The sequence below is a fragment of the Salvia miltiorrhiza genome, unplaced genomic scaffold (assembly GCF_028751815.1).
Source record: "Salvia miltiorrhiza cultivar Shanhuang (shh) unplaced genomic scaffold, IMPLAD_Smil_shh fragScaff_scaffold_79, whole genome shotgun sequence".
NCBI classification, from domain to species: domain Eukaryota; kingdom Viridiplantae; phylum Streptophyta; class Magnoliopsida; order Lamiales; family Lamiaceae; genus Salvia; species Salvia miltiorrhiza.
In genome coordinates this window covers 140001-163198 of record NW_026651486.1, presented here as the reverse complement: position 1 = coordinate 163198, position 23198 = coordinate 140001, and the positions used below count along the sequence as shown (strand labels likewise).

Below are 23198 nucleotides of genomic sequence, written 5' to 3'. Positions count from 1 at the left end.
ACTTTTTCTTTAAAATCACTCCAAAAATCCAATTTTTCCCACTGTCTCATTTATTACAGCTTCAGCGTGTTGTACCATTCAAAAACACACCTCACTTCTTCACTGCTTATTATTATCTGACAGGATTTCAATCCGAGGCTCCCAACATTTCAACCTTTTTTCTTGCTGCAATTTGTACATTTACTTGATACAGAAACGGTTTTGGCTCATAAAAATTGCATCTTTGTAAAGAGGGTAGCTCGAACGATCCTCGTTGCAACTTGGCTGTGTGAGTTCTCATGATTTATAACGGTGTTTTAATGCTCTTACGTTTAGATTACGAAAGTGGTCCTTGTCTTTTTTGGGTCACTATAATCTGTATAAAAAAAATTGAGAGTTTTAAATAATGTGTGTGTGTGTGTGTGTGTTTGTAGTTTCGGTAAGTTGTTATATGGCGAACGGGATAGTCATGGTGATCGTGTACGTGATTTTTGTTATTTTTTCTTTTCACAAAGAAATGATGATGAAATAGAACGGATAAATTGTGATTTCTGTTTATATATATATATATAGAATTCTTGAAAAACTGCATGAGAGGGAATTCTGCTGGTTTTTTTTTTTTTGGATGCAGTGAGCTGAACTATAATTACAATGATAAAATGTTGGATTTTCAGACGCTGTATTTCTTTCCTTGTTTATATTTCTTTTTCAAGAATTGTAATTATATGGGAATTGTAAACTTGTAGATTATTACAGATTTTAAGAACAGAAATCGTTGGTTTGAAATAATCTTTTTGGTGTCGAAGCTTTTATGCACATCAGGGTTATGTAGTTAACGTGCATTTTTATTTTTATTTATTTATTTGTGCTAACGCATATATTATTATGCAGCATCTTGTGCTGAATTCTGATTTACATACATGAATATGGTGTTCATGTATAAATAGGTCTAAAGAAGAGGCTGGTTGTCTTGAGAGAATGAATACAATTGCGGTGTGTTTTTGCAATTGCAGAGGTAAATTTTGGTATGTAGATGGGAGTATATGTTGATGGAAAATGGTTTTCATGCCGGTGTGGTTTGTTGCAGTGTGATATGTAATGAGAAAATTTAGTGCTACTACAGAATTTGCTTCCATTGTTAATGTTTAGAGTTGGCTGTTTATTTTAGCAATTGCAGAGGTTAATTTTAGTAGGTAGATGGGAGTATAAATTGATGAAGAAAAATGGCTTTCATGACGGTAAAATCATTTCATGGCTTGTGGCAGTATGATATATAATGAGAATATTGAGTGCCACTAGAGAGATTTGCTTCCATTGTTAATATTCAGAGTTGCACTAGAAGCCTTGAAACTTTGTACTCCTCGTGTTGCACCCTTTTATTTGTGTGAGGTTTCGTATACGAGCTTTTGATATGAAATGGCATGATCTACTATTGCAGATACAGAATATGATGTTCTATCTTGTCCTTTAAGTTGCAACATTTGAATGTGTTTTGGCATCGAATTGCAAAGATGGGAATCGAGAAGCAAAGCTCCAAGAGTGGAAATTATGTTGGTGGCTTCCTCCAACTATTTGATTGGAATGCAAAATCTCGAAAGAAGTTGTTCTCAAGCAAGTCAGATTTTCCCGGTATAAAATTTTTTGGATGCTAAGATCAATAGCATCACAAATTTTTCTTCTTGTGTATGGCTAGAGTTGTTTTAAGTTTTTAATTGCTGTGTTAATTTGAAGCAAGCGTTTATCCCTCCCTTATCATTATGTAGAGAAATCCAAGCAGAAAAAGAGATGTGATGGAAACTTGCCAACGACACGCCTTCAAATGGTGAGGCTATTGATAACATTGAGCCTCTTCAGTTTCTGATAGCTTGTATAAATTGTGACATTTCTGTTTCTGCGTCTAGATGGACGAGGATGAGGTTGCAGCTCGACCAAGTATGAAAGGAAGTAGCGTTTATAGCTGTGCTTCATCTGTAACTGATGAGGACTCGTATGGAAGCAAGGGCCCCGGAGTTGTAGCACGACTCATGGGATTGGATCCCTTGCCAAAATCGAATGTGCTCGATCCCGAAACGCCATTTTCCTATACTCACTCTCTTCCTGGCTCGTATTACCAATCTCAGAATCTTGATTATCGTCAAGACCCTCAGATCATGCAGTCGAGCACCTTGCAGCAGCAGGCCTGTATCCAAGCTGATACAAAGCCTAAGCATCCGAAGGTGAAGCAAAGGCCAATTGAGAAGTTTCAGACCGAGGTTCTGCCACCACGATCAGCTAAATCGATCCCCATCACCCATCACAAACTACTATCTCCTATAAAAAGCAAGATTTCGATACCACCTAAGGATGCTGTTCACATCATGGAAGCAGCTGCTAGGATTCTTGATCCGGGGCCTAAGGTGAGTAAGAAACCTGTGCTACCTTTAGCTGGTTCGTCTCTGAGAGTGAAAGATTCGAAAGAGAAGGTCCAAGCAGCACAAAAGCCTTTCATAAAACCATCTGAAGCTTCTCAGAGGTCGAGAGGTGTCAAGCACGTTAGGGGAAGCTCCATGAATAAGAGCTCGAATAGTGGTTCCGTAGATGCAATGTCAGTTAGCAGTTTGCAAGATTCTGCTGAAGTTACTTCTGGTGTAAAGTGTAACAGAAAGTCCATTTCACTTGCACTGCAGGCTAAGGCCAATGTCCAGAAACGAGAGGCTCTGAGCTCGACTGGCAGCAAGGCGTGTGCCAGCCAGTCCGAGGCAAATGTGTTCGGTCCAAACATGTTCACGAGCCAATCGGGGACACGGAAAAATGCACTCAACAAGAAACCATCCACGCACAAAAATTCCACCGTGCTTCGACAGAATAATCAGAAGCAGAACTGCATTGTTGATAGAGGGAAGCTGCCTTTGAAGTCCAACTCACCAGGTGGGGGACGAGTTGGTGGAGATCAGTCTTCTGCAAGGCAACAGAACTCGAGTAAACCTTTAGGCACCTCCAAAGTAAGCTCTAGGAAGTCAAGCCTAGAGGTTAGAGACGACAAAAGCAATTCATCGTCTTGTAGCTCAGAAAGAGTCACTCGTAAAAAGAGATCCATTGAAGGGAAAGTTATGCAATCTACTGATATCATGGATACACGAATTAGTGGAGGATCGGATGTCATCTCTTTCACGTTCACTACTCCAATGAGGTCGACTGAGTTTCAAGAAAACAGCAAGGCCTTCCCAGTGGATTCTCCTAGTAAAAGGATGATGCTGAATTCAGATGGTATGGCTGCTTCAAAGTTCACTTTCTTGGGACATAACGTCAAAGGAGGCGATTCTTTAACCACGTTTCTAGAGCTGCAGCTTAAAGAATTGGCTCATAAGGTAGAATTCTCCCATCAGAAATCAACGCCAGTTTCTCTAAAGAGCTCAAGCATGCTAGGAGACCATAAAACGAGAAATGGAGATTATTCGTTTGATCCTTTAGGCCAGCCGAGGTCTAGTTTGCACACCCTTCGACACTTTGAGGTACATTGATTTCCATCTTGTTCTTTTAACTAAATGGTAGAGATACGCCATTCATGATGGGGAAAAAACAGCTGATATAGAACTTTTTCGTGCATTTCTCATTACCTAAATCTTTGAACACACGATGATTTGTAGAGATTCCTTGATTACTTTCTACATGCTAATCCAACGAGCTTCGTTTTAGGCCATTAGTGGACAGAAGAGCATATCAGAAGACACAACATTTCTCAATCACCGGCTTCCAAGTCCAGTTTCTGTTCTTGAACACTCTTTCTTCCCAGAGAGCTGCAATTCATCAGATAGTGCGGGCAGTAACCGTTGTACAGAAGGTACAACAATACACATCGCATTTTTCATTTGTAAACTGATTAGAGATTGATGAACTAACTGTTACTAATCACAGGTGGTAATAAGAGTCTATCCCTTCAATCTGAGGACTCACTCAGTAGGCATTCCACGAACACGTTCCTTTCGTGTGAAGTAGATTTTGACCTATCAGACTCAGCTTCTTCGACATCTGCTGGAACTGTAGCACAAAGGCGAGAGACCACCTTAACCTCATCCAAATATGGAAAGCCAAGCAGCTGGGAACTCGACTACGTGAACAAGATGCTATGTGGCATTGAGGTTATGTTTAAGGATTATGCAATGGGAAGGTGTAGTGAGATCATCAGCCCTCGTCTGTTTGATCAACTGGAAAGCTGCAAGAAGTACTTCAACAGCTGTGAGCTAGTCTCAAGCCCGAGCAGAAGGCTAGTGTTTGACTGTGTGACAGAATCCCTGGAGACGAGATGCAGAGGATACGCTGCAGGAGGGTATGAGTTGTGGGCTAAGGGTGTGAGCACGATGAATAGGAAGGAGAGACTAGCTGCAGATGTGTGTAGAGAGATTTCGAAATGGAGTGGCATGGGAGACTTCATGGTCGATGAGCTCGTGGAGAGCGACATGAGCTGCAGCACGTACGGGAAATGGCTCGACTACGACGTCGAAGTGTTCGAACTCGGGGTACAGATAGAGTCGCGCATTCTTAATTCTTTGATAGATGAAGTAGTTGCTGATATGTTGGTTCTTTAATAACTTTGAACACCAATCATCATATAGTGTGCTTCGTTTTTTGATTCGTCGTCTACGTCGTCCCCCTTAAGATGTTATACTACAGTTTTTCAGGTGTGTGTGTGTGTGTGTGAGAGAGAGAGAGAGAGCTTCTGTTTGTACCTACAGAAATAGTAATCAACAAGCTTTACGAGCCTTATTGAAATTGTGTGTGTGTGTGTGAGAGAGAGAGAGAGAGAGAGGCCTACAAAAACGAGATTTCAAATACCACCAACTCTCCATTGCAAGGAAAAATATCAGCAAAATCATACAAGAAATACAATTAGAAACAATAGTGATAATTACAGCAGGGCCATGTCATTAACAAAACGTGTCTAATTGCTCATGAAAATAGGAGCTCGATTTCGATCGAAAATTATATAGCAGCATCAGCTACCCACTATAATCCAGATAGTCGATATCCAAGCAATAGCTGATCTAGTTTACAAAATTCAGAAATGAATCTACACAAGTCATCATGCGGGAAGCAAATTTGTAAATGAACCTGTACAGCCTCTCATAATGTGCAGCTTCTCTGAATATCCCGATGTAACCACCCCACACGCTCAACGAAGATCGACCACATCAAACTTCAACTTGGCATTCATATAAACGTGGGAGCAATGCTCATAGATGGGGTTTCCATCCTCGGCCTCTTCATGAGGATGGAACCCACGCTGTTGGCAGTTTCGAATGACAGAGACACCACCAGGGTCGGAGAGATGGAATATGCCATGAGGGCTGCGATGGATGCATAAATAATACTAGATATTAGGACATCTATGGAATAATGTCTAGCACAAGTAACTACCAGATAATATAACTTTCAAAACAAACCAAAAAGGGACTTTTTAAATCGATTTGTTTAAAGTTGGAAGATATATACCTTTGTGTGTCTGTAGGAGCCATAACAATTGCAATTGCTTCCGGCAACATGACCTAGATACAAGTGAAAACAGATACATTGGCAAGGTAAGCAAGAAAATAAAGCAAAACAAATGAACTTTGGAAGGATATCAATCGATGCCAAAGGGGATCAGATCAACCACCACAAATACACATTTATATTACCTGATATGAATAATGAGTGTGAAGATCAACAGAAGACATAAAGCATGTTTGTGTTGGATGTGTCTGCAAAGCAACAAAATGTTAACCAAATTTAGAATATATGATATCTGCATGCTATTTACACACGCACAAACGAGTTATTCTCATATGCTTTTGTAAAATTTTCCATTTTTATCTCTAGATGAAATTTGCCTTTTCAAATCACCTGTTTCTTTCCAAAGAAGTTGAACTTAAAAAAGTAACATAGAATATCAGTACTCTCTGTGAACAAAGAAGGCAGAAAGAAACACCATAGTGCAAGGTAATTAGCTTAAGTTATGCTAAAAAGTAAAAAAGTAAAATACAACCAACTGTGGTAAACCTTGATCCCTCAAGCTGAAAGTATATGATGAAATAGTTGGATAATCTATGTGTACTAATAATCCAATAACAACGAAATGAGAGGAAATAATAAGAAAGTGATAGACTGATGTGTGTCATCCAAGCTAGTTTTAATACTTACGTGAATCCATCCAAGAGGAAAAAGGGAGCGTTTGTCTTGAACATCAAAAATCTCTTCTTCATTCAAAGTTTGACACTGAACATAAAGAAAAAGAATTTTAAATAAGATAACACACAAGCTGTCAGTTCAGTTGGATTAGAAGTAACTTCAAACTAAATCACATTAGATAATGTGTGAACTGACTGTAAGCACATTATGCACACCCTAGCATCCACTTTATGTCTAGTGGAATGTATTGGCTTGAGATCAGTGAGTGTAAAATAAATAGGCAAAAATCTCCTTAAAAAACATAACTTCTTAAAAATCTAAGCAATTGTCAATAACAAAGTTCACTATGAAAGGCACTTAAAATAATTTCCTTTGTTTTGGAAGAGATTTGCAATATTGCAATATTAATATTTCAATTTTTCTATAATAGATCATTTGCAGTATGGGAGAAATGCACTCTCAAAAGGGGTTATAGAATGAAAGCACACAATGGGAGAAGTGAAAAACTGAAAATCACAGATCAAAATGTAAAGTTGTATACAATACCGAGTCTGAAGTCGACTCCTGCTTTGGGATAATGAGCGTCGTAATATGAAATACTCTATTCTTCTGCAATCCAACAAAATGCAAACATTGGTTTAGCTATCATATTTTCTGCTACCGAAAGCAGTTTAAGGAAAATGAAGACTTACAAGTGAACCAGCAAGAACACCACACGTCTCCAAATTCCTTGTAGTATTTTCTCGTGCCAATCTCAAGAAATCGTCCAGTATCTTCACTGGCTACAGCATAAGCAAAACATGTGCATCATTGTCCAAAAAAATAGTATTGCGTATATTTATTATGATGTTTTCAGAAAAAGGTTCAGTCTAGCTTGAAACTACTAAGAAAGGGTTTCCATTAGACTCTGACATGTATAAAGTTAAGAATAGACAACACACTCACAATGTGAAGATCTTGGTACGAATTGGAATTAGTCAACCCATCCTGAGAGAAATTCGGTGGTCCTGGCCTTGGGTCCGCAACCCTTGATGGTGATATGTGTCGATGTTCGGGCATCACTTGTGCCAGGACAGGAGGTGGAGAAGGTTGTCTGATATTGCTTAACTGAAAATCATTTCTCTCCGCATTCCCTTGGAGAATACCAGATTCCTCAGAAAGCCATCTACCATCATCCAAAGATAGCACAGACTCGATTGTTGACTTTTCCACATTTGAATCACTAACATTTGCTGCCACAAGTTCTTGTTGCCCAACCTGATTCAGGCTATAAAAGTAGTGATACAAGATTGAAATGTTATAACTTATAAGCAGTAATTTGCAGTAGACATTGGTGCATTTTTTTGTGTCAATCTAAGAGGGTGTTTGGCTGGGCTTATATGCTCTTTAAAACAGCTTATAAGTTGTTTAAGAGCTGTAAAAATAAGCTCCAAGAGCTTATAAGCTCCTTAAAAAATAAGTTCAACTTATTTTTTTATAATTTTATATGCAACAACCATTTATCATATATTATTCAACCATGGTTTGTTATTTCCATCATAGACTCTTTCAAGTTCATCTCTCTTCAATGTTCTCCCTCTAGCACAAAATCTCTCTCTAGCTTATAAGCCCAATTAACCAAATACTTTGACAACTTATATAAGCTATTGAGAAACTACATCTTATAAGCTATTGGAGCTAATAAGCTCTTTGAAATGAGCTTAGCCAAACACCCTTAAGTACATTTAATTAAGAAAGAAAATAGAGAATTTGTTCCGAACTTAAAAGTACACCAAACAACAAGGAAAGGGGGGTTAAAAATAATAGGAAACACTTAATTTGATGTAAGTAGATCCCATACCTTGAGAATTCATTAGTATCCACAACAATATTAGTGGGATAATTAACCTGTGAACCCAGAATAGGAATCAATATATTTGAATACAATAGTTGATTTTTTGTTCATGGGAAAAAAGTAAACAACAAGAAGTTATGGCTTACCTTAACCTCAGCCCTTGGCCCAAGCCATTGACCACGAAGACCAGTTGGTCCTAATAATGAATGCCTGGATAATGTTTCCTGATTTGGAAGAGGTAAACCAAGAGACCTTCAAAATGCAGAAAATAATCAGTACATGTAACTTGCCCAAACAGATTATTCAAACTGAAACATAGTATATAAATCTCTGGTAGATCATGCAGACAGTAAATAAGATTGAGTAAACAGAAAGAGGGAATCACGTCTTAAATAATTATAAGCATCAAAGTTGAAAGGTAAGGAATGGATTATGTATCAAACATCTGAAGCATAAGCAATGTTAATCAAGATAAAATATGGACCCTATAATATTTTTGTTACCAAATGCATGAGCAAAATCCTATGGCTCTATCTGGGTTCATAAATTTGGAGCAATGGGTTCAAAATTCATCAACCCTGTTAAGATAACAAGAAGTTATTATGGGGTTTCAGGTGCTTGAAAAAGCTACTTCTGAGTCATTGTGGTTTATATTAATCCCACTAATGGAAGCCTCTCGATCCAACATCATGACCTTAAAACCAAATGCAAATTCAACCAGGCTAATTATTCACACCCTACACATATGACCATACATATGTTCAAGAAAAACTATATGAAACCATGATGTATATTTAGTTATACTGCAACAAACAAAATGAAAACGGTCCGTCAAGAAAAACTAAACAACATACAAGGCAAAGAAAGTTATCTTGCTAACTTGCATAACGAAACGAATGAGGATGCTTTAGATATATAAATAGCAACTTTTATGGATATAAATAACAACTTGATCAAATAGATTTTAGGTATAGTATCATAGTAATGCACTGTAATGCACTCACATCTTCTGGAATTGAGACTCAACAGGTTTTGGTGAAGAAAATCGAGTATAATCGTTATTCTGCTTCAGTGAAGACGAAGACGCTGTAATCGGTTGGGACAGCTGAGACAAATGTTTAAGTTAACAAGGAGGTTTTAGAAATTTAACCAAACCTTCAATCTCAGTAAATACCTGCTTGGTACTGTAGTTTAAGGAGGCTTTGTTATTTACTGATGACGTGTAGGAAATACTAGTTGGACCATCAAACTGATGCATCTGACTATCGGTGCTAACTTTTTTGAGTTCATCTAACTGACGATGCACTTTCGGCTTTAAGGCCTCCAGCTCATCTAGCACGGAGAGCAATTTCTGCAACACCATGACATGAAGCAAACTTAGCCAGTACCTTATCAACTGAACCTTGACTAAGCATTCAAATTCCTGGATAATCACTTACCTTCTTAGAGAAAGATCTTTCTTTGGGACATAAAACTTGGTAATCTTTATGGTCTGGTATAGTTTCTGACACCAAACTGTTTTAATTCAGGGCACATCTCAAAAGCATCAGTCACTTCTCATTAACTCAAAACATAGAAAAGAACAATTCCAGCTGTGAAAGACTGAAAGCAATAAAAAGCCTTTACCTTGAATATCTTAGCAGTATAACATACAAGTCGATCAAGTTTTTCTCCTCCCTATAGATATTTGCCTGCACAAACACATTATCTAAGAAGCAATCACATAACAGAGTTCACTTTTTCAGAATTCAACAGTCTTTCACAGATTTTCAACTGATAATGCCCATTTTCTGAAGTCAATTAATGCCGCACGCTGCCATTACACTAATTAAAAGCTTAAAATCAGCACACTGGATTTTAGCACCACCAAAGAAAGAAAGTAATCTCACATCAACTAAAAGCACCATAAGAAACTTTATGTGCGCTTAGTCTGAGCAATATCTAAGCTAAAAATTCAAAATAACAAGAGAATCAACTGAATTTCAGCTCTACAACAAAAATTCTTCAGACGCATCAATTAAGAAAATATTGATTCCGACTTCTTGAAATTAATCAAAAGCTGATCAAACAAATACGCGTTTGGAGTTCCGACCTGTTTGAGGAGATTATCAGCGATACGATAGTAATTGCGGATAGAGATCCGGTTGTCGACGTCGACCTTCCGCGTCATAGCACTGAAATTGATCGGAGAAGTGGAGTAGGCCGGCCGCCTCATTTTGCCCAGCGATAAATGAAGGAAATTCGCGGCAGGAATTTGATTCTCCGGCGAGAGGAGGAGTCTTGGGGTTCAATTCAAAATGATAAAACTGGGTCGTTTTGAAAGAGTGGTTAAATAGGTAATTTTAATGTCGACATTCTGTCAAGTTTCGGTTGACTCCTAATCAAAATCGGATTCTTTGAGGCTTATTAATTAAGTTAAGTATTTAATTTAATTCATTTTTCATAAATTGCACTCGCGCTATGTAAAGGTTTTTATATTTATTATATATATAAAATTGATATCAATTCAATTATTATATATATAAATATAATAAAATAATACTTCATCTGTCTCATACAAACATGCATAGATTAGGACCGCACATATTTTAAAAAATCTTGTAAAATATAATGTGAAGTGAAGAAATTGTCCTACATTGATTGTGATGTTTAGTGAAAAAATTATTACTATGCATATTTTTGTTGGACGGACGAAAAATGAAAACTATGCATATTTTTATGAGACGGAGATAGTATAATTTAATTGAATATATTAAAACTAAATATAAAAAAGTAAAAATTCAAACTACAATTCAATTATCATATATAAATATAATTAAAAAATAATTTAATTGGATATATTGAATTAAATATAAAAAAATAAAAACTTAAACTATTTGTCTCTTTAGTAGTATAATTTTTATTTTATTTTTTTACTAGTTAACCTATGCATAGCCGCTTTTTTTAGCTTTAAGTTAGAACTCGCAATTAAAAAAACACGTTGGGCCCCGAAAACAAAGCCCAAATAAAATATAAGAATAGGGATGGCTCACCATTAGGGATGTCAATCCAGCCCGAAACCCGTGGGCCGACCCGAATAACCCGACAAAATTACAGGGTTAGGGCTGAAAAATTGCAACCCGATTACAAATCGGGCTAATCGGGCTAGCCCGTTCGGGCTGGCGGGTTGAAGCGGGCCAGCCCGTCGGGTTGTCGGGCCAGCCCGTCGGGTTGATGATTTTTTTAAAAAAAAAACGAAATTAAAAATATTAAAATTTTAGGGTTTGTTTCAATTTCAAAGTTAGAAACTCAATTGCACCATGCGCGCCTCCACTCTTCTCTTCGTCTCTTCCATTCCTTCAGCCACTGCTCTGCCGCACCACTTCCAGCCACGCCGCCGCGCCGCGCCGCGCCTCCCCCCTCCGGCGCATCCAATCCACTCTGCCTCCCACCGGAGAAGCACGCCGCTTCCCACCTGAGCCCAGCGCCATCGCGCCTCCACTCCTCTCCCACCGCCGCGCCTCTTCCCACCTGAGCTGAGCGGCCATCATCGGCTCGCCGCCGTCTGCTGCTTCTAGTCTGCGGCAACTGCTGCTCACTCCCTCAACTCCGGTGAGTAATTTCTGTTCTTAGTCTAGGTAGAACCGTGGAAGGTGATGAATCTTTTTAGAAAATGTCGTCTGTTTTTTTTAGCATCTCCATTTCAATGTCAGGATTCAAACTAAAAAATTAGTTGGCTGCGTTCATTCCGGAAGTTATGGACCTATGGTCAATAAAAACACCTGCTGATAGTGTAAAAAATTAGTGGATTTGTGACTATGAACTGAAAGTTGTCCCAGACCCTCTCTTATATGCCATTTTAATTGAAAAGTTGTCATTTTTCATCTTCACTATCAAAGCAAAATTGTTGTATGAATACAAATGTTGTATAAAAAACACCAATGATTAGGTCTCAAATTATTTCCCACGTACTGTATGAAATTAATTAGGTACTAATAATCTCGAAAAAACATAAAAAGTACAAGCGGCACTAATCTTTGCTTACATTGTCAGATATTCATTTATTTTGTGTTCATCAATTTTTGTTCATGTTGTAGGTGTTAAAGATGGAGGACTCATCTCCAAGTGTTGATATGGAGAGTGGTGAAGAAGATGTCAAAATTCTTGACGATTCCAAGCTTAAGAAGAGACAAAAAAACCTCCAACCCGATGGGCTAGCCCGAAACCCGAACGTTTAGGGTTAGGGTTGAAGATTTACAACCCGAAAAAACCTCCAACCCGATTAGCCCGCACCCGATTAACCCGGAACCCGATAGGGCTAGCCCGAAAACCCGATGGGCTGGCCCGATTGACATCCCTACTCACCATTCACAATTTTTTGGTTATTGATGAGGTACAAAATAAATTAATAGTAATATTTTTAAATTAATAGTAATATTTTTAAATTAATAGTAATATTTTTAATACATACTTTCTTCGTCCTTTAAAGTTTATTCCAAGAAAACAAAACCAAATTTAATAAAAACTGATAAAAAATTATTTGATGATAAAATAATATACTCCTACAAAAATAGTGTTTAAATTGTTGTAATTGTAAAATTGATTGTGAGATCATGTATAAAATAGAAAGTAAGGAGATTGAAACAAATTTTTTGAGGACAACTCAAAAAGGAAATTAGGGCAAATTTTTTGGAGACACATGGAGTATTATATAATACTATTAGGGCTCATTTGGTACACGGTATGAAATAATGTGTTATATGTCTGACTGAGATGTCATTTAGTATATGTCATATTAATATCATATTTGATAAAATGCATTAAAATATCTGTAAAATATAATATGCTGTTTGTTATGATGTATTAAGATTATATAAAGTTAATAATAATTATAATTATGATTTGTATTACGTAAACCACCTCCATAGGTGGTATACAAAATCCCTCAAATCAGTATAATATTTTCGAGCTTTTAATTTATAAAGGCTTGTGTGTTTCGTATTATTTCTTACCAAACAAAATATTATGGTGTCATAAGTATATTATACACTCTAATTATTTGTACCAAATGAGTCTTTAAAAAAAATTGGGAGTACAATTGTAACCCCACCGCCTCATGCTATGTCCGCCCCTGATAATACCTTTACTCTATCATATTTTTCCCACGAGATTTTTAACGAGGCATGAACATCTAAACAATAATGTCGGAATGAGAGTTTTAATGAAGTCGTACGGATTGGTTTCACCAAAGGACAACCCAGCTATATTGACAACATTAACATCAACATGATCCTTGACTCAAAGAAGGTATACAAGATCGCCATGCGACGACTCAAACATCAACAATGAATAATTTCAAGGGAAGCAGTTGTACTCTTTTTTCTTCGATCAGGTTTTGTCCCATTGAATTTTCCTGACAAAGTTTAACAAGACAATATCTTTTTAGGTTTTTCATTCAAGGTGGAGTGTTATAAATATACTCATTTCATCCATCAAATGAGTACCTATTTGGTGGTGGCTCGGGTTTTAAGAAATTGATTAAGTGTTTGTGATTGAAATAAGGATCTTACTTTTATTGTGAGTAAGTTTTGAGGGGTACACTCACCAAAAAATGAAATAGGTATTCATTTGATGGACGAACCAAAAAAGAAATATTGATACTCATTTGGTGGACAAAAGGAGTATATAATACTCTCTCCGTCCCACTCAAATAAGTTCACTTCTTTTGGGCACACGGATTAAGAAACTTACTTTTTAAGAGAAAAGTGGCATGGCCCACACCAATTAAGTACATTTTTTTTATTTAAAGTGGAAAACGAGCATATTCTAATAGAATGTCCTAAAAAAGAAAATAAGTTCGTTAGAGTAGGACAGGGGGAGTATATCTTCCACAGTATAGATGATGACCTAACCATAAACATTAATCTTGTATCATTATAAATAAAAGTATTTGGTCCTCATAATATTACGCTCCTGCATATTTATTTTCTCTATTGTTTTCTTTCTTTCTTCTCTCTAATTTTTCTCTACTTTATAATAGAGTATATTTTTTTAAAGTAAGAAATAAATTATTGTGTCATGTAAAGTTACAAAAATAAAAGTGTTATATTTACAATGTGACAATTTTGATTCGGTGAAGAATTTATTTATTAATGCGTGTCTACAAATTTTAGTAATATTATTATTTATTAGAGCCGGGTCTTCTTTTCGCACTATTACGGATATGAAAATAATGGTCAAAATCAGATTAAATTGTCAACTGCTCTTATCGAAAATAGGATTGACTAGCGATTCCGATAATATATTTATGATTACTACGTGTATCATAAATGATTATTTGCAAAGTGATAACACTCATATTTCCATGGTTTTTAATGTTCATATGATGTTAATTTTATAGGAAATTGAGTGTTGGATGATTGTTTTGTGCTTAATTTGCTTTATCTTGTGAAACATGATTCTTACTCGAAATTTGAAGGAATTTGCAGATTTATTGAGTTCGAATTTGGAACAATGTCCTGAAATAGAAGTTGTAGATCATCTCGATACGAGTTCGTGAGCGTAAACGGATCATAAATCGGAGTTCGGACGAGAAAGTTATGGCCGAAACAAAAACGTCGCGCGCAGCAGTCAAACTTCGGCGACCTAAACGGCGACCGCCGAATTTGGGCGATTTTATGAGCAAAATCGGCAACCAACTCGGCGATCGCCGAGTAGGTCGCCGAAATCCCTGGATTGAAATTGGCTTTGAGGAGAAAATTCGGCGATCGCCGAATTTCAGCTGTTTTCAGGCCAAATTCGGCGACCTGTTCGGCGAACGCCGAACGGGTCGCCGTTTTTGACGCGTGTTTTTATATCTTCCGCGTTTTTACGTTTTTCCAAGTTATTTTCGAGCTCAAACTCTGTATTTTACCCTGGTACTATAAATAGGTCTTCTTTTTACCTATCTAGGGTTCCCAGTTTTAGTTTTTCAGTTCCCAACATTCATATTTCAGTTTTATAGCTTTAGAACTTTTTAGCTTTCCAGTTTTCAAGGCTTGGATCAAGATTGAAGATTCAAGCCGCTACAATCGTTTTAATTCGGTTTTTATACAATTTGTTTTTACAATTGCGTTCAATTTAATTATGTTTATGTTTGATTTTATTATGTCTGGCTAGTTCTTTTATTCTGAACCTAGGGTTTGTATATAGCTGATTGATTATGTGTTTTTGATTTATTGATATCAATTTGCCCTCCAACTTGTGATTCATGATTCCTAGTGCCTGTTCTCTTGTGAATTATCTGATCAATGATTTACATGTCTAGCTGTTCAGTTTGAGTCTTGAATGCGATTCAGGAATGCATGATATAGTGTTAGCCTTGAGTCTTGAATGCGATAGGTGAAGCTATAGGAAGCTATTCTTTATGTGCTATTTGGAGTTAATTTATTCCTTGGAGTCTTGAATGTGAAAAGGGATTAATTAATCTACGTTCATAGGTGGTCGTTAGAGACGCTTGTGAATAATATAGTGATCTTTCATCAGGGTTGGATTAAATTTGGTAATTGAATCAATAGGTTGAATACATGTAGTTGATTAGTGAAAGTACATCCCTAGGGTCAGAGCTTTCCTTATATTTGAGTTAATTATCATAGTTTACATGCTCTTTAGTTTTTATTTAGTTAATCTTAGTTCGTAATTCACCTTCAAATTCGTTTTACCTGCATACTGTGAGAGTCTGTTTAGGAAGTAGATAGAGTAATTTCGTTGTGTCAGTCCCTGAGGATACGATACTCAATTGCTTATTATTTGCTACAATTGCCTGTGTTAGTTGCAGTTTTTGTTGCTATAAAAATAGTGATCAACTTTTTGGCGCCGTTGCCAGTGACTGTTAAGAAGTTGCTTTAATATTTTCGATAGGATTCTACAGTACTATAGGTTTTATTCTTTAGTTGCAGTTTTTTGTTTTTTATTTTTGTTTTTATTTGAGACAGATACGATGGCTACTCCTGAGCAAATCCAAATTCGAGCTCTGCAAGAGCAGTTGAAGAAGCTGCTTGATGCACAGGAGATGAGAGAGGCTCAGAAACAACCAGCCATCAATGCAGCGTTCATTCCACAGTATGTGTACCAGGAGCCCCCACGAGTGAACGTCAACAACTTTGAGCTGAAAACGGGTTTGATCACGATGGTCCAACAGAGCCAATATGGTGGACAGGCGATCGAAGACCCTAATGCACACCTGGCACATTTCCTGGAGCTGTGTAGCACAGTGAAGATGAATGGTGTCCCTGATGACATTATCTGTCTTCGTCTTTTTCCCTTCTCACTGCGGGATAAGGCGAAGTCGTGGTATCATACGCTGCAGCTGGGAGAGAATATCGTGTGGGAGAATTTGGCTCATGCATTCCTACGCAAGTTTCATCCGCCTGGCCTTACGTTGAAGTTGAAGATGGACATCGTGCAGTTTCAACAGTACGATGGAGAAAAGCTAGCAGAGACTTGGGAGCGGTATCAGGAGAAGCTCAGAAAGTGCCCAAGCCATGGATTTGATGAAGGGACGCTCGTGATAATGTTCTACAATGCCTGCGGGGAGCATACAAGGATGCACATGGATACAGCTGCAGGTGGCTCTCTATTGCAGAAAAGCAGTTCTGAAGCATGGAGCATTATTGATAGCATGGCTTCTACAAGCTACCAATGGCCATCTGAGCGAGTACAATTGAAGAAGGTTGCAGCTGCGTCAAGTTCTGATCCTATGGCAGCAATGGTTACTCAACAGGCAGTGATGGCTACACAGCTGACTACAAAAATTGGTGAGTTGAATGTTGGACGTCATGAGCAAGCTGTGATAGACCCGTCAGGAATGGAAGATGTCAATAATGTGAATGGCAGAAATTATGAGAATTTCCAGCGAGGACAGCCAGGAATGTATGGCAGAGGTCAACAATTTCAGCAGGGTCAGCAGCAGTTCCAGCCAGGAGCACGCTCGCATCCTAACCTTTCTTACGACAATCCGAACAATGCTTTGCAGCCTCCACCTGGATTTTCTGTATCTAGCGGAGGAGTTATAAATGAGCCGAAGAAAGTATCACTGAAAGATATGATGCAGCAGATGTTAACAGAGATGTCTAGCATGAAGACAACTGTTAATTCAAGGATGACTAATTTGGAGTCTCAGGTGGGAAATATTGGGAATAATTTTTCAGCACTGTCCAAGCAAGTGCAGATTTTGGAGACTCAAGTTGGTCAGATGGCCAACCAAGCAGCTGCACAGCACAAGCCAGGCCAATTTCCTAGCAACACTCAGTTCAATCCGAAGAGCCAACATCAACAGCCTCAGCAAAATCAGCAATGTCATTCCATCCGGGTGGTTGATAATTTAGTTGAGGATGAAGGTATTTCTGTTTCTCATCCTCTTCCATTCCCGAGGCCAAGATTAGATGAGCAAAGCTCCAAATTTTTGGAGACATTTAAGAAGCTGGCTGTGAATATTCCTTCCGTGGAGATCTTGAGAAACAAGCCAAATGAGGTGCAAATTGTGAAGGCTGTGATGGAAAAGAAGAGTGCATTCAATGAATTTGAGGAGGTGCTCGCAGTGAAGGAGTATCAGTTGCCTCCAAAGAGAGAAGATCCGGGCAGCTTCAATATTTCTGTGAAGATTGGAAAGTCATTGTTTGAGAAAGTGATGTGTGACACCGGAGCAAGCATAAATGTCATGCCTCTCAAAGTTTATAGGAAGTTGCAGCTGGGGGATTTGAAGCCAACCAACAAGATAATTCAGCTTATTGATAAGTCTTGCTCTAAACCTCTAGGAGTTGCGGAAGATGTGCTTGTGAAGGTGAGTGATTTTTTCTTCCCAGTCGACTTTGTAGTGTTGGATATTCCGGAGGATCCAAAGATACCTTTGCTGTTAGGGAGACCTTTCCTTGCCACATGTGGAGCAAAGCTAGATATGCAAAGGGGGACGATGACATTGGGAGCCTATGGGGAAACTGTGATTTTCAAGAAACCTCCACCAAAGAAAGTTCCCCAGAATGAAGTGATTAATTTGGCTGACAGTTTTCTAGCAAATTTGGAGGATGAAGAGGTTGAGAAGAATGAGCTGCCCAAGTATGAAGCCAAGAAAAAAACTCCAAAGCCAAAAGAAGTTCTGACTTTTGAGATGTGTTTGTTTTTGGAGCATGATGGGGGGTCTTTGAAAACCCATACCCCCAAGAAGAAGAAAGTGAAATTCCGGATTTTTCGGAACAAGAATGAGAAGGGGGCAATGCTTGTGGAGGATGTTCGAGCCAAGAGAAGTGTTTTGGTGGAGAAGGCACCCAAGAGTAGAAAAGCTTTCCAATGGTTAGAGTGTTGTTTCCAACCTCCATGAGTTTTTGAGGTATCGTCGAGCTCTAGACGTTAAATTAAGCACTTGTTAGGAGGTAACCCAACTGTTTTTCTTTGTTTTGTTTTCCTTTCGTTTAGTTTCTTTTTGTTTTCTTTTGTTTCTTTGTTTCTTCGTTTTGGGGTTTTAGTGCAGTGTTGAGCTTGGAAGATGCGGGAACTCGCGCCTTGTTCATATCACCACCGTGGAGCATGTGTTTCTGTGAGTAGTGACACACATATCATCATCCCTCCAAACTTATTTTCGAACTTATGTTCTGTAATAAGTTTGGGGGAGGGGGTGAGAGTAGATATGTGTATCACTTTTATCTTTTTGTTAGCTTTATTGTTTTATCCTGCTTGGTTGGTGGTGTGTGTTTGTTTTGTTTTTGAGATAATTATTGCTCCATTAGATTTCTGGTGAGATGCCAATGATGATTTCTATGAAAAAAAATTGGAATTTGATTTTCTTTGATGATTTAAGTATAATTGGAACTAATTTGCATAATTCTAGAGTGATTTTGACCTTGACTTTTGGACGTTGAATAAACCTGTGAGATTTTGAGCCATAACTGTTTTTCATACACAGTTTATTCTTTGTTGTGAGTTTTGTCATGCATGTGGTGATCTTCTAGAACTTGCCATGGTTTCTGTGTTGAGGTTGCTGTTGTGCCCAGATTAGGAGATGATTTTAGGCCATCTTTTGTTAGCCACATTTTTTTATCCCAAACACTGTCCTTAACGAAAAAGTATCCTTTGTTATCCACTTTGAGCCTATTTAGCTTTTATTCTTTAGCCGGATGATAGGGGGTGATGAAGTATATGGGAATCTTTGTGTGGTGAATATTCATAGTGGGTTGTGAAAAAGAAGGGATGATTTTGTGTTACTATTTACTCTTATAAGCTCTAGAAAAGTTGTGAAAAGAAAAGAAAAAAAATTTGTTGAGAAAAAAAAAGAAAAAAAAAAGAGAAAAAGAAAGAGAAAAAAAAGGTGTGAAGTCGAGTGTTTATTGAGAAATTTGTTAGAAAATCGACTTTGTGTGTTGGAAATAAGTGGAGAGCATAAAAGAGTGTTTAGTTTTGTATTGTGATGGTTAAATCCCTTGGTTTGTGATGTTTATGGAGGCGTTATTAGGTGGAAGATGGAATTTATTCCATGCTTGATAAGTGATGTCATAAGGTTGGTGTTCTTGATCTATTTGAGTCACTTAGCCTATATTTCCTACCTAAACCAATGTCCCTACATTATAACCTAAAGAAAAAGACCTTTTTGATCTTAGTCCTGGCACACTTTTAGCGATGGAGATTGTAGACGATTGGTAAGCCTATGGTAAGTGATCTGCATTCCATTGAATTCGATGAGAGTATACACGTCCCATTCCATCAAATTGAGAGTTGAGTGACACACATACCTTGTGAGATTCAATTGTTTGGAATGTCAAAGTTGATTTTTCTATAGGTTGTGTTTATTGGTGATTTTTGTGCTTAATTGTTGAGGATTTGAGAATTCTATCATTCTTTATCTTTCGGAGGCATCGATGAGCTAGATTTCTTACCCATTCGTGTTATTGATTTTTTTCTTCCCATTATTCGAGGACGAACAATGGATTAAGTTTGGGGGAGTTGATAACACTCATATTTCCATGGTTTTTAATGTTCATATGATGTTAATTTTATAGGAAATTGAGTGTTGGATGATTGTTTTGTGCTTAATTTGCTTTATCTTGTGAAACATGATTCTTACTCAAACTTTGAAGGAATTTTCAGATTTATTGAGTTAGAATTTGGAACAATGTCCTGAAATAGAAGTTGTATATCATCTCGATACGAGTTCTTGAGCGCAAACGGATCATAAATCGGAGTTCGGACGAGAAAGTTATGGCCGAAACAAAAACATCGCGCGCAGCAGTCAAATTTCGGCGACCTAAACGGCGACCGCCGAATTTGGGCGATTTTATGAGCAAAATCGGCGACCAACTCGGCGATCGCTGAGTAGGTCTCCGAAATCCCTGGATTGAAATTGGCTTTGAGGAGAAAATTCGGCGATTGCCGAATTTCAGCTGTTTTCAGGCCAAATTCGGCGACCTGTTCGGCGAACGCCGAACGGGTCGCCGTTTTTGACGCGTGTTTTTATATCTTCCGCGTTTTTACGTTTTTCCAAGTTATTTTCGAGCTCAAACTCTGTATTTTACCCTAGTACTATAAATAGGTCTTCTTTTGACCTATCTAGGGTTCCCAGTTTTAGTTTTTCAGTTCCCAACATTCATATTTTAGTTTTATAGCTTTAGAACTTTTTAGCTTTCCAGTTTTCAAGGCTTGGATCAAGATTGAAGATTCAAGCCGCTACAATCGTTTTAATTCGGTTTTTATACAATTTAATTATGTTTATGTTTGATTTTATTATGTCTGGCTAGTTCTTTTATTCTGAACCTAGGGTTTGTATATAGCTGATTGATTATGTGTTTTTGATTTATTGATATCAATTTGTCCTCCAACTTGTGATTCATGATTCCTGGTGCCTGTTCTCTTGTGAATTATCTGATCAATGATTTACATGTCTAGCTGTTCAGTTTGAGTCTTGAATGCGATAATTGTTCAGCCGATTCAGGAATGCATGATATAGTGTTAGCCTTAAGTCTTGAATGCGATAGGTGAAGCTATAGGAAGCTATTCTTTATGTGTTATTTGGAGTTAATTTATTCCTTGGAGTCTTGAATGTGAAAAGGGATTAATTAATCTACGTTCATAGGTGGTCGTTAGAGACGCTTGTGAATAATATAGTGATCTTTCATCAGGGTTGGATTAAATTTGGTAATTGAATCAATAGGTTGAATACATGTAGTTGATTAGTGAAAGTACATCCCTAGGGTCAGAGCTTTCCTTATATTTGAGTTAATTATCATAGTTTACATGCTCTTTAGTTTTTATTTAGTTAATCTTAGTTCGTAATTCACCTTCAAATTCGTTTTACCTGCATACTGTGAGAGTCTGTTTAGGAAGTAGATAGAGTAATTTCGTTGTGTCAGTCCCTGAGGATACGATACTCGATTGCTTATTATTTGCTACAATTGCCTGTGTTAGTTGCAGTTTTTGTTGCTATAAAAATAGTGATCATAAAGTCATGTCCTTATTAGTCGAGCAATAGATATAATCTGGGATAAAGGGAGGGGATCATCCTCGCCATCCAGCAACCGCGCATAAATCTGTTTTATTGCTGTTTCTCTGCATCGACGGTCAGTTTTTCCTTCAATTCACCAGTCTGATGCATGTTAAGAATGATATCAGATCCCCCAACAAACTCGTCGTTGATGAATATATGAGGGAATGTCGGCCAGTGGCTGAAGGATTTTACATCATTCTTTAGCTCAAGGTCTTCTAATATATTTCTTGCACTTAGAGGAACATTATATTCTTTCAAGACCCTCACTGCTAGTGCACTGAATCCACATCGAGGAAGTTCTGGCACCCCTTTCATGTATATCATCACAGGGTTTTCTTTGATATCATGCTCAACAATGTCCTTCAAGGACTTGTCAGAACTCCCAACTTTAGTCGTGGGTCTAAAATCTTCATGTGTATCAGGATCACTGGGCACAGAAGTGGAAAAACGATGTATGCCCTGATAGAAGGATCCAATTATTTGTAAAGTCATAACAACAAGAAATAGTGATGAGAAGATTTGTCCTATATGTGCAAATCAAAATCGGGCGGATCTTCTCATCACCATTTCTGGTTTTTATGACTTAATTTACAAATAATCATTTATGATACACGTAGTAATCATAAATATATTACTAATTGGATTTTTTTCATAGTGAGATGATAGTTCGAGATTTTAAAGTAATATTTATCTTCTTAAAGAAAAAAATCTTAATTTTTAACTATTACTCCATCCGTCCCATTAGTAGTGTCTCACTTTTCTTTTTGGGTTGTCTCATTGGTAGTGTCTCATTCCCTTTATAACAATATTTTCTCTCTCTATACCTAATATTTAAATAATTTCCACCAATCCACTTTATCTACTTTTTACACACTCCTTAATCTCTATGCCCAAAAGAAATTGGACACTACTAATGAGATGGAGGGAGTATTATTGTTGTCATCTTTATAACTCCCTCTATCCCACTATAAGTGGCACAAAACTTTTCGGCACAAGAATTAAGGAGAAAGTGTAAATTAGTTAAAAGTGGTAGGGCCTATATTTTTTTAAGGGTTAAATTTTTTCATTCATGGAAACAGGCCACTTATAATGGGACGTCCAAAAATAAAATACAAGCCATTTATAATGAGACGGAGGGAGTATTTTTCACTGATCGTCATTATCATTAGTTTGATATCGTGTTCGAGTATTTCGTATTGATTTTGTTTACAGGGAAGAACGAAGATGAAGTCCACAAGAATCTGTTAAATTCAAGTAATGGACTTCATCAATTCATCCTAAATCTAGGGTTTAGTTTGGAAGTAAGATGAAAATTCTCCACAATAATTTTATAAAATCCAAAATTCATGTTCAAGGCGATTGAGGAACCACATTTCAAGAGTTATTCGAAGATTTCTCGAAGATCAATTTAACTGTAAGAGTCGGAAGACTCGGAATATATATTAGAGATTGTAGTCCACCTAAATTATTTTTAATTCAATAATATCGATTGTGTACACTTTTATTTTTATTAATTGAATATAGAAGATATGTTAAGGTACACTATGCTAACTATCTAGGCATGTGACATGTCTGATGTGCAGGAATGTAATGAGAATAGAATGGTGATACATGCGTTCATTACCAATCCTATAGCTGGCACGATTTTTGTAATGGGTATCGCAATTTTTGATGAAACGTCTATTCCCATGAATATGTGATTAGTCATTCATTCCATCCCTCATGGTATTGTCTATTCCCACATATATGAGATTA

General features: G+C 37.4%; 3 protein-coding genes across 7 annotated transcripts; 1 reads left to right on the top strand and 2 right to left on the bottom strand.

The window, feature by feature from the left end:
- Nucleotides 1-4590, top strand: LOC131003137 (uncharacterized). 5 transcript variants are annotated; one of them, XM_057929614.1, is made up of 7 exons: nt 1-268; nt 927-994; nt 1418-1608; nt 1743-1801; nt 1881-3470; nt 3655-3799; nt 3874-4590. In XM_057929614.1, the coding sequence occupies exons 3-7, from the start codon at nt 1491-1493 to the stop codon at nt 4542-4544; spliced, it is 2583 nt and encodes an 860-aa protein (XP_057785597.1). In that variant the 5' UTR covers nt 1-268; nt 927-994; nt 1418-1490; the 3' UTR covers nt 4545-4590. The 5 variants fall into 5 exon arrangements, with proteins under 5 accessions (XP_057785597.1, XP_057785600.1, XP_057785596.1 ...); XM_057929617.1 differs by having other exon boundaries at nt 927-1004; XM_057929613.1 differs by having other exon boundaries at nt 871-994.
- A 191-nt stretch (nt 4591-4781) lies between these two features.
- LOC131003139 (AMSH-like ubiquitin thioesterase 3) lies at nt 4782-10310 on the bottom strand. Its single transcript, XM_057929618.1, has 14 exons — nt 10050-10310; nt 9584-9648; nt 9397-9472; nt 9132-9308; nt 8962-9062; nt 8104-8209; nt 7964-8010; nt 7069-7390; nt 6816-6905; nt 6670-6732; nt 6136-6210; nt 5634-5696; nt 5449-5501; nt 4782-5303 (listed from the first exon to the last, which is right to left on the bottom strand). The coding sequence occupies exons 1-14, from the start codon at nt 10170-10172 to the stop codon at nt 5129-5131; spliced, it is 1536 nt and encodes a 511-aa protein (XP_057785601.1). The 5' UTR covers nt 10173-10310; the 3' UTR covers nt 4782-5128.
- An 11091-nt stretch (nt 10311-21401) lies between these two features.
- On the bottom strand, nt 21402-21935 carry LOC131003171 (monothiol glutaredoxin-S15, mitochondrial-like). The gene has a single exon (XM_057929653.1). The coding sequence runs from the start codon at nt 21933-21935 to the stop codon at nt 21492-21494; it is 444 nt and encodes a 147-aa protein (XP_057785636.1). The 3' UTR covers nt 21402-21491.
- Between the last annotated feature and the right edge of the window lie 1263 nt (nt 21936-23198).

Excerpts from the sequence above, each read along its gene's own strand:
- LOC131003139 (XM_057929618.1), bottom strand. The coding sequence starts at position 10,172 with ATGAGGCGGCCGGCCTACTCCACTTCTCCGATCAATTTCAGTGCTATG. Across the intron at positions 9,063-9,131 it reads TAAACTACAGTACCAAGCAG|CTGTCCCAACCGATTACAGC; the intron begins GTATTTACTGAG and ends CATTTGTCTCAG. Across the intron at positions 7,391-7,963 it reads GATACTAATGAATTCTCAAG|CCTGAATCAGGTTGGGCAAC; the intron begins GTATGGGATCTA and ends CTACTTTTATAG.
- LOC131003171 (XM_057929653.1), bottom strand. The coding sequence starts at position 21,935 with ATGACTTTACAAATAATTGGATCCTTCTATCAGGGCATACATCGTTTT.
- LOC131003137 (XM_057929615.1), top strand. The coding sequence starts at position 1,491 with ATGGGAATCGAGAAGCAAAGCTCCAAGAGTGGAAATTATGTTGGTGGC. Across the intron at positions 1,609-1,742 it reads AAGCAAGTCAGATTTTCCCG|AGAAATCCAAGCAGAAAAAG; the intron begins GTATAAAATTTT and ends ATCATTATGTAG. Across the intron at positions 3,471-3,654 it reads ACACCCTTCGACACTTTGAG|GCCATTAGTGGACAGAAGAG; the intron begins GTACATTGATTT and ends GCTTCGTTTTAG.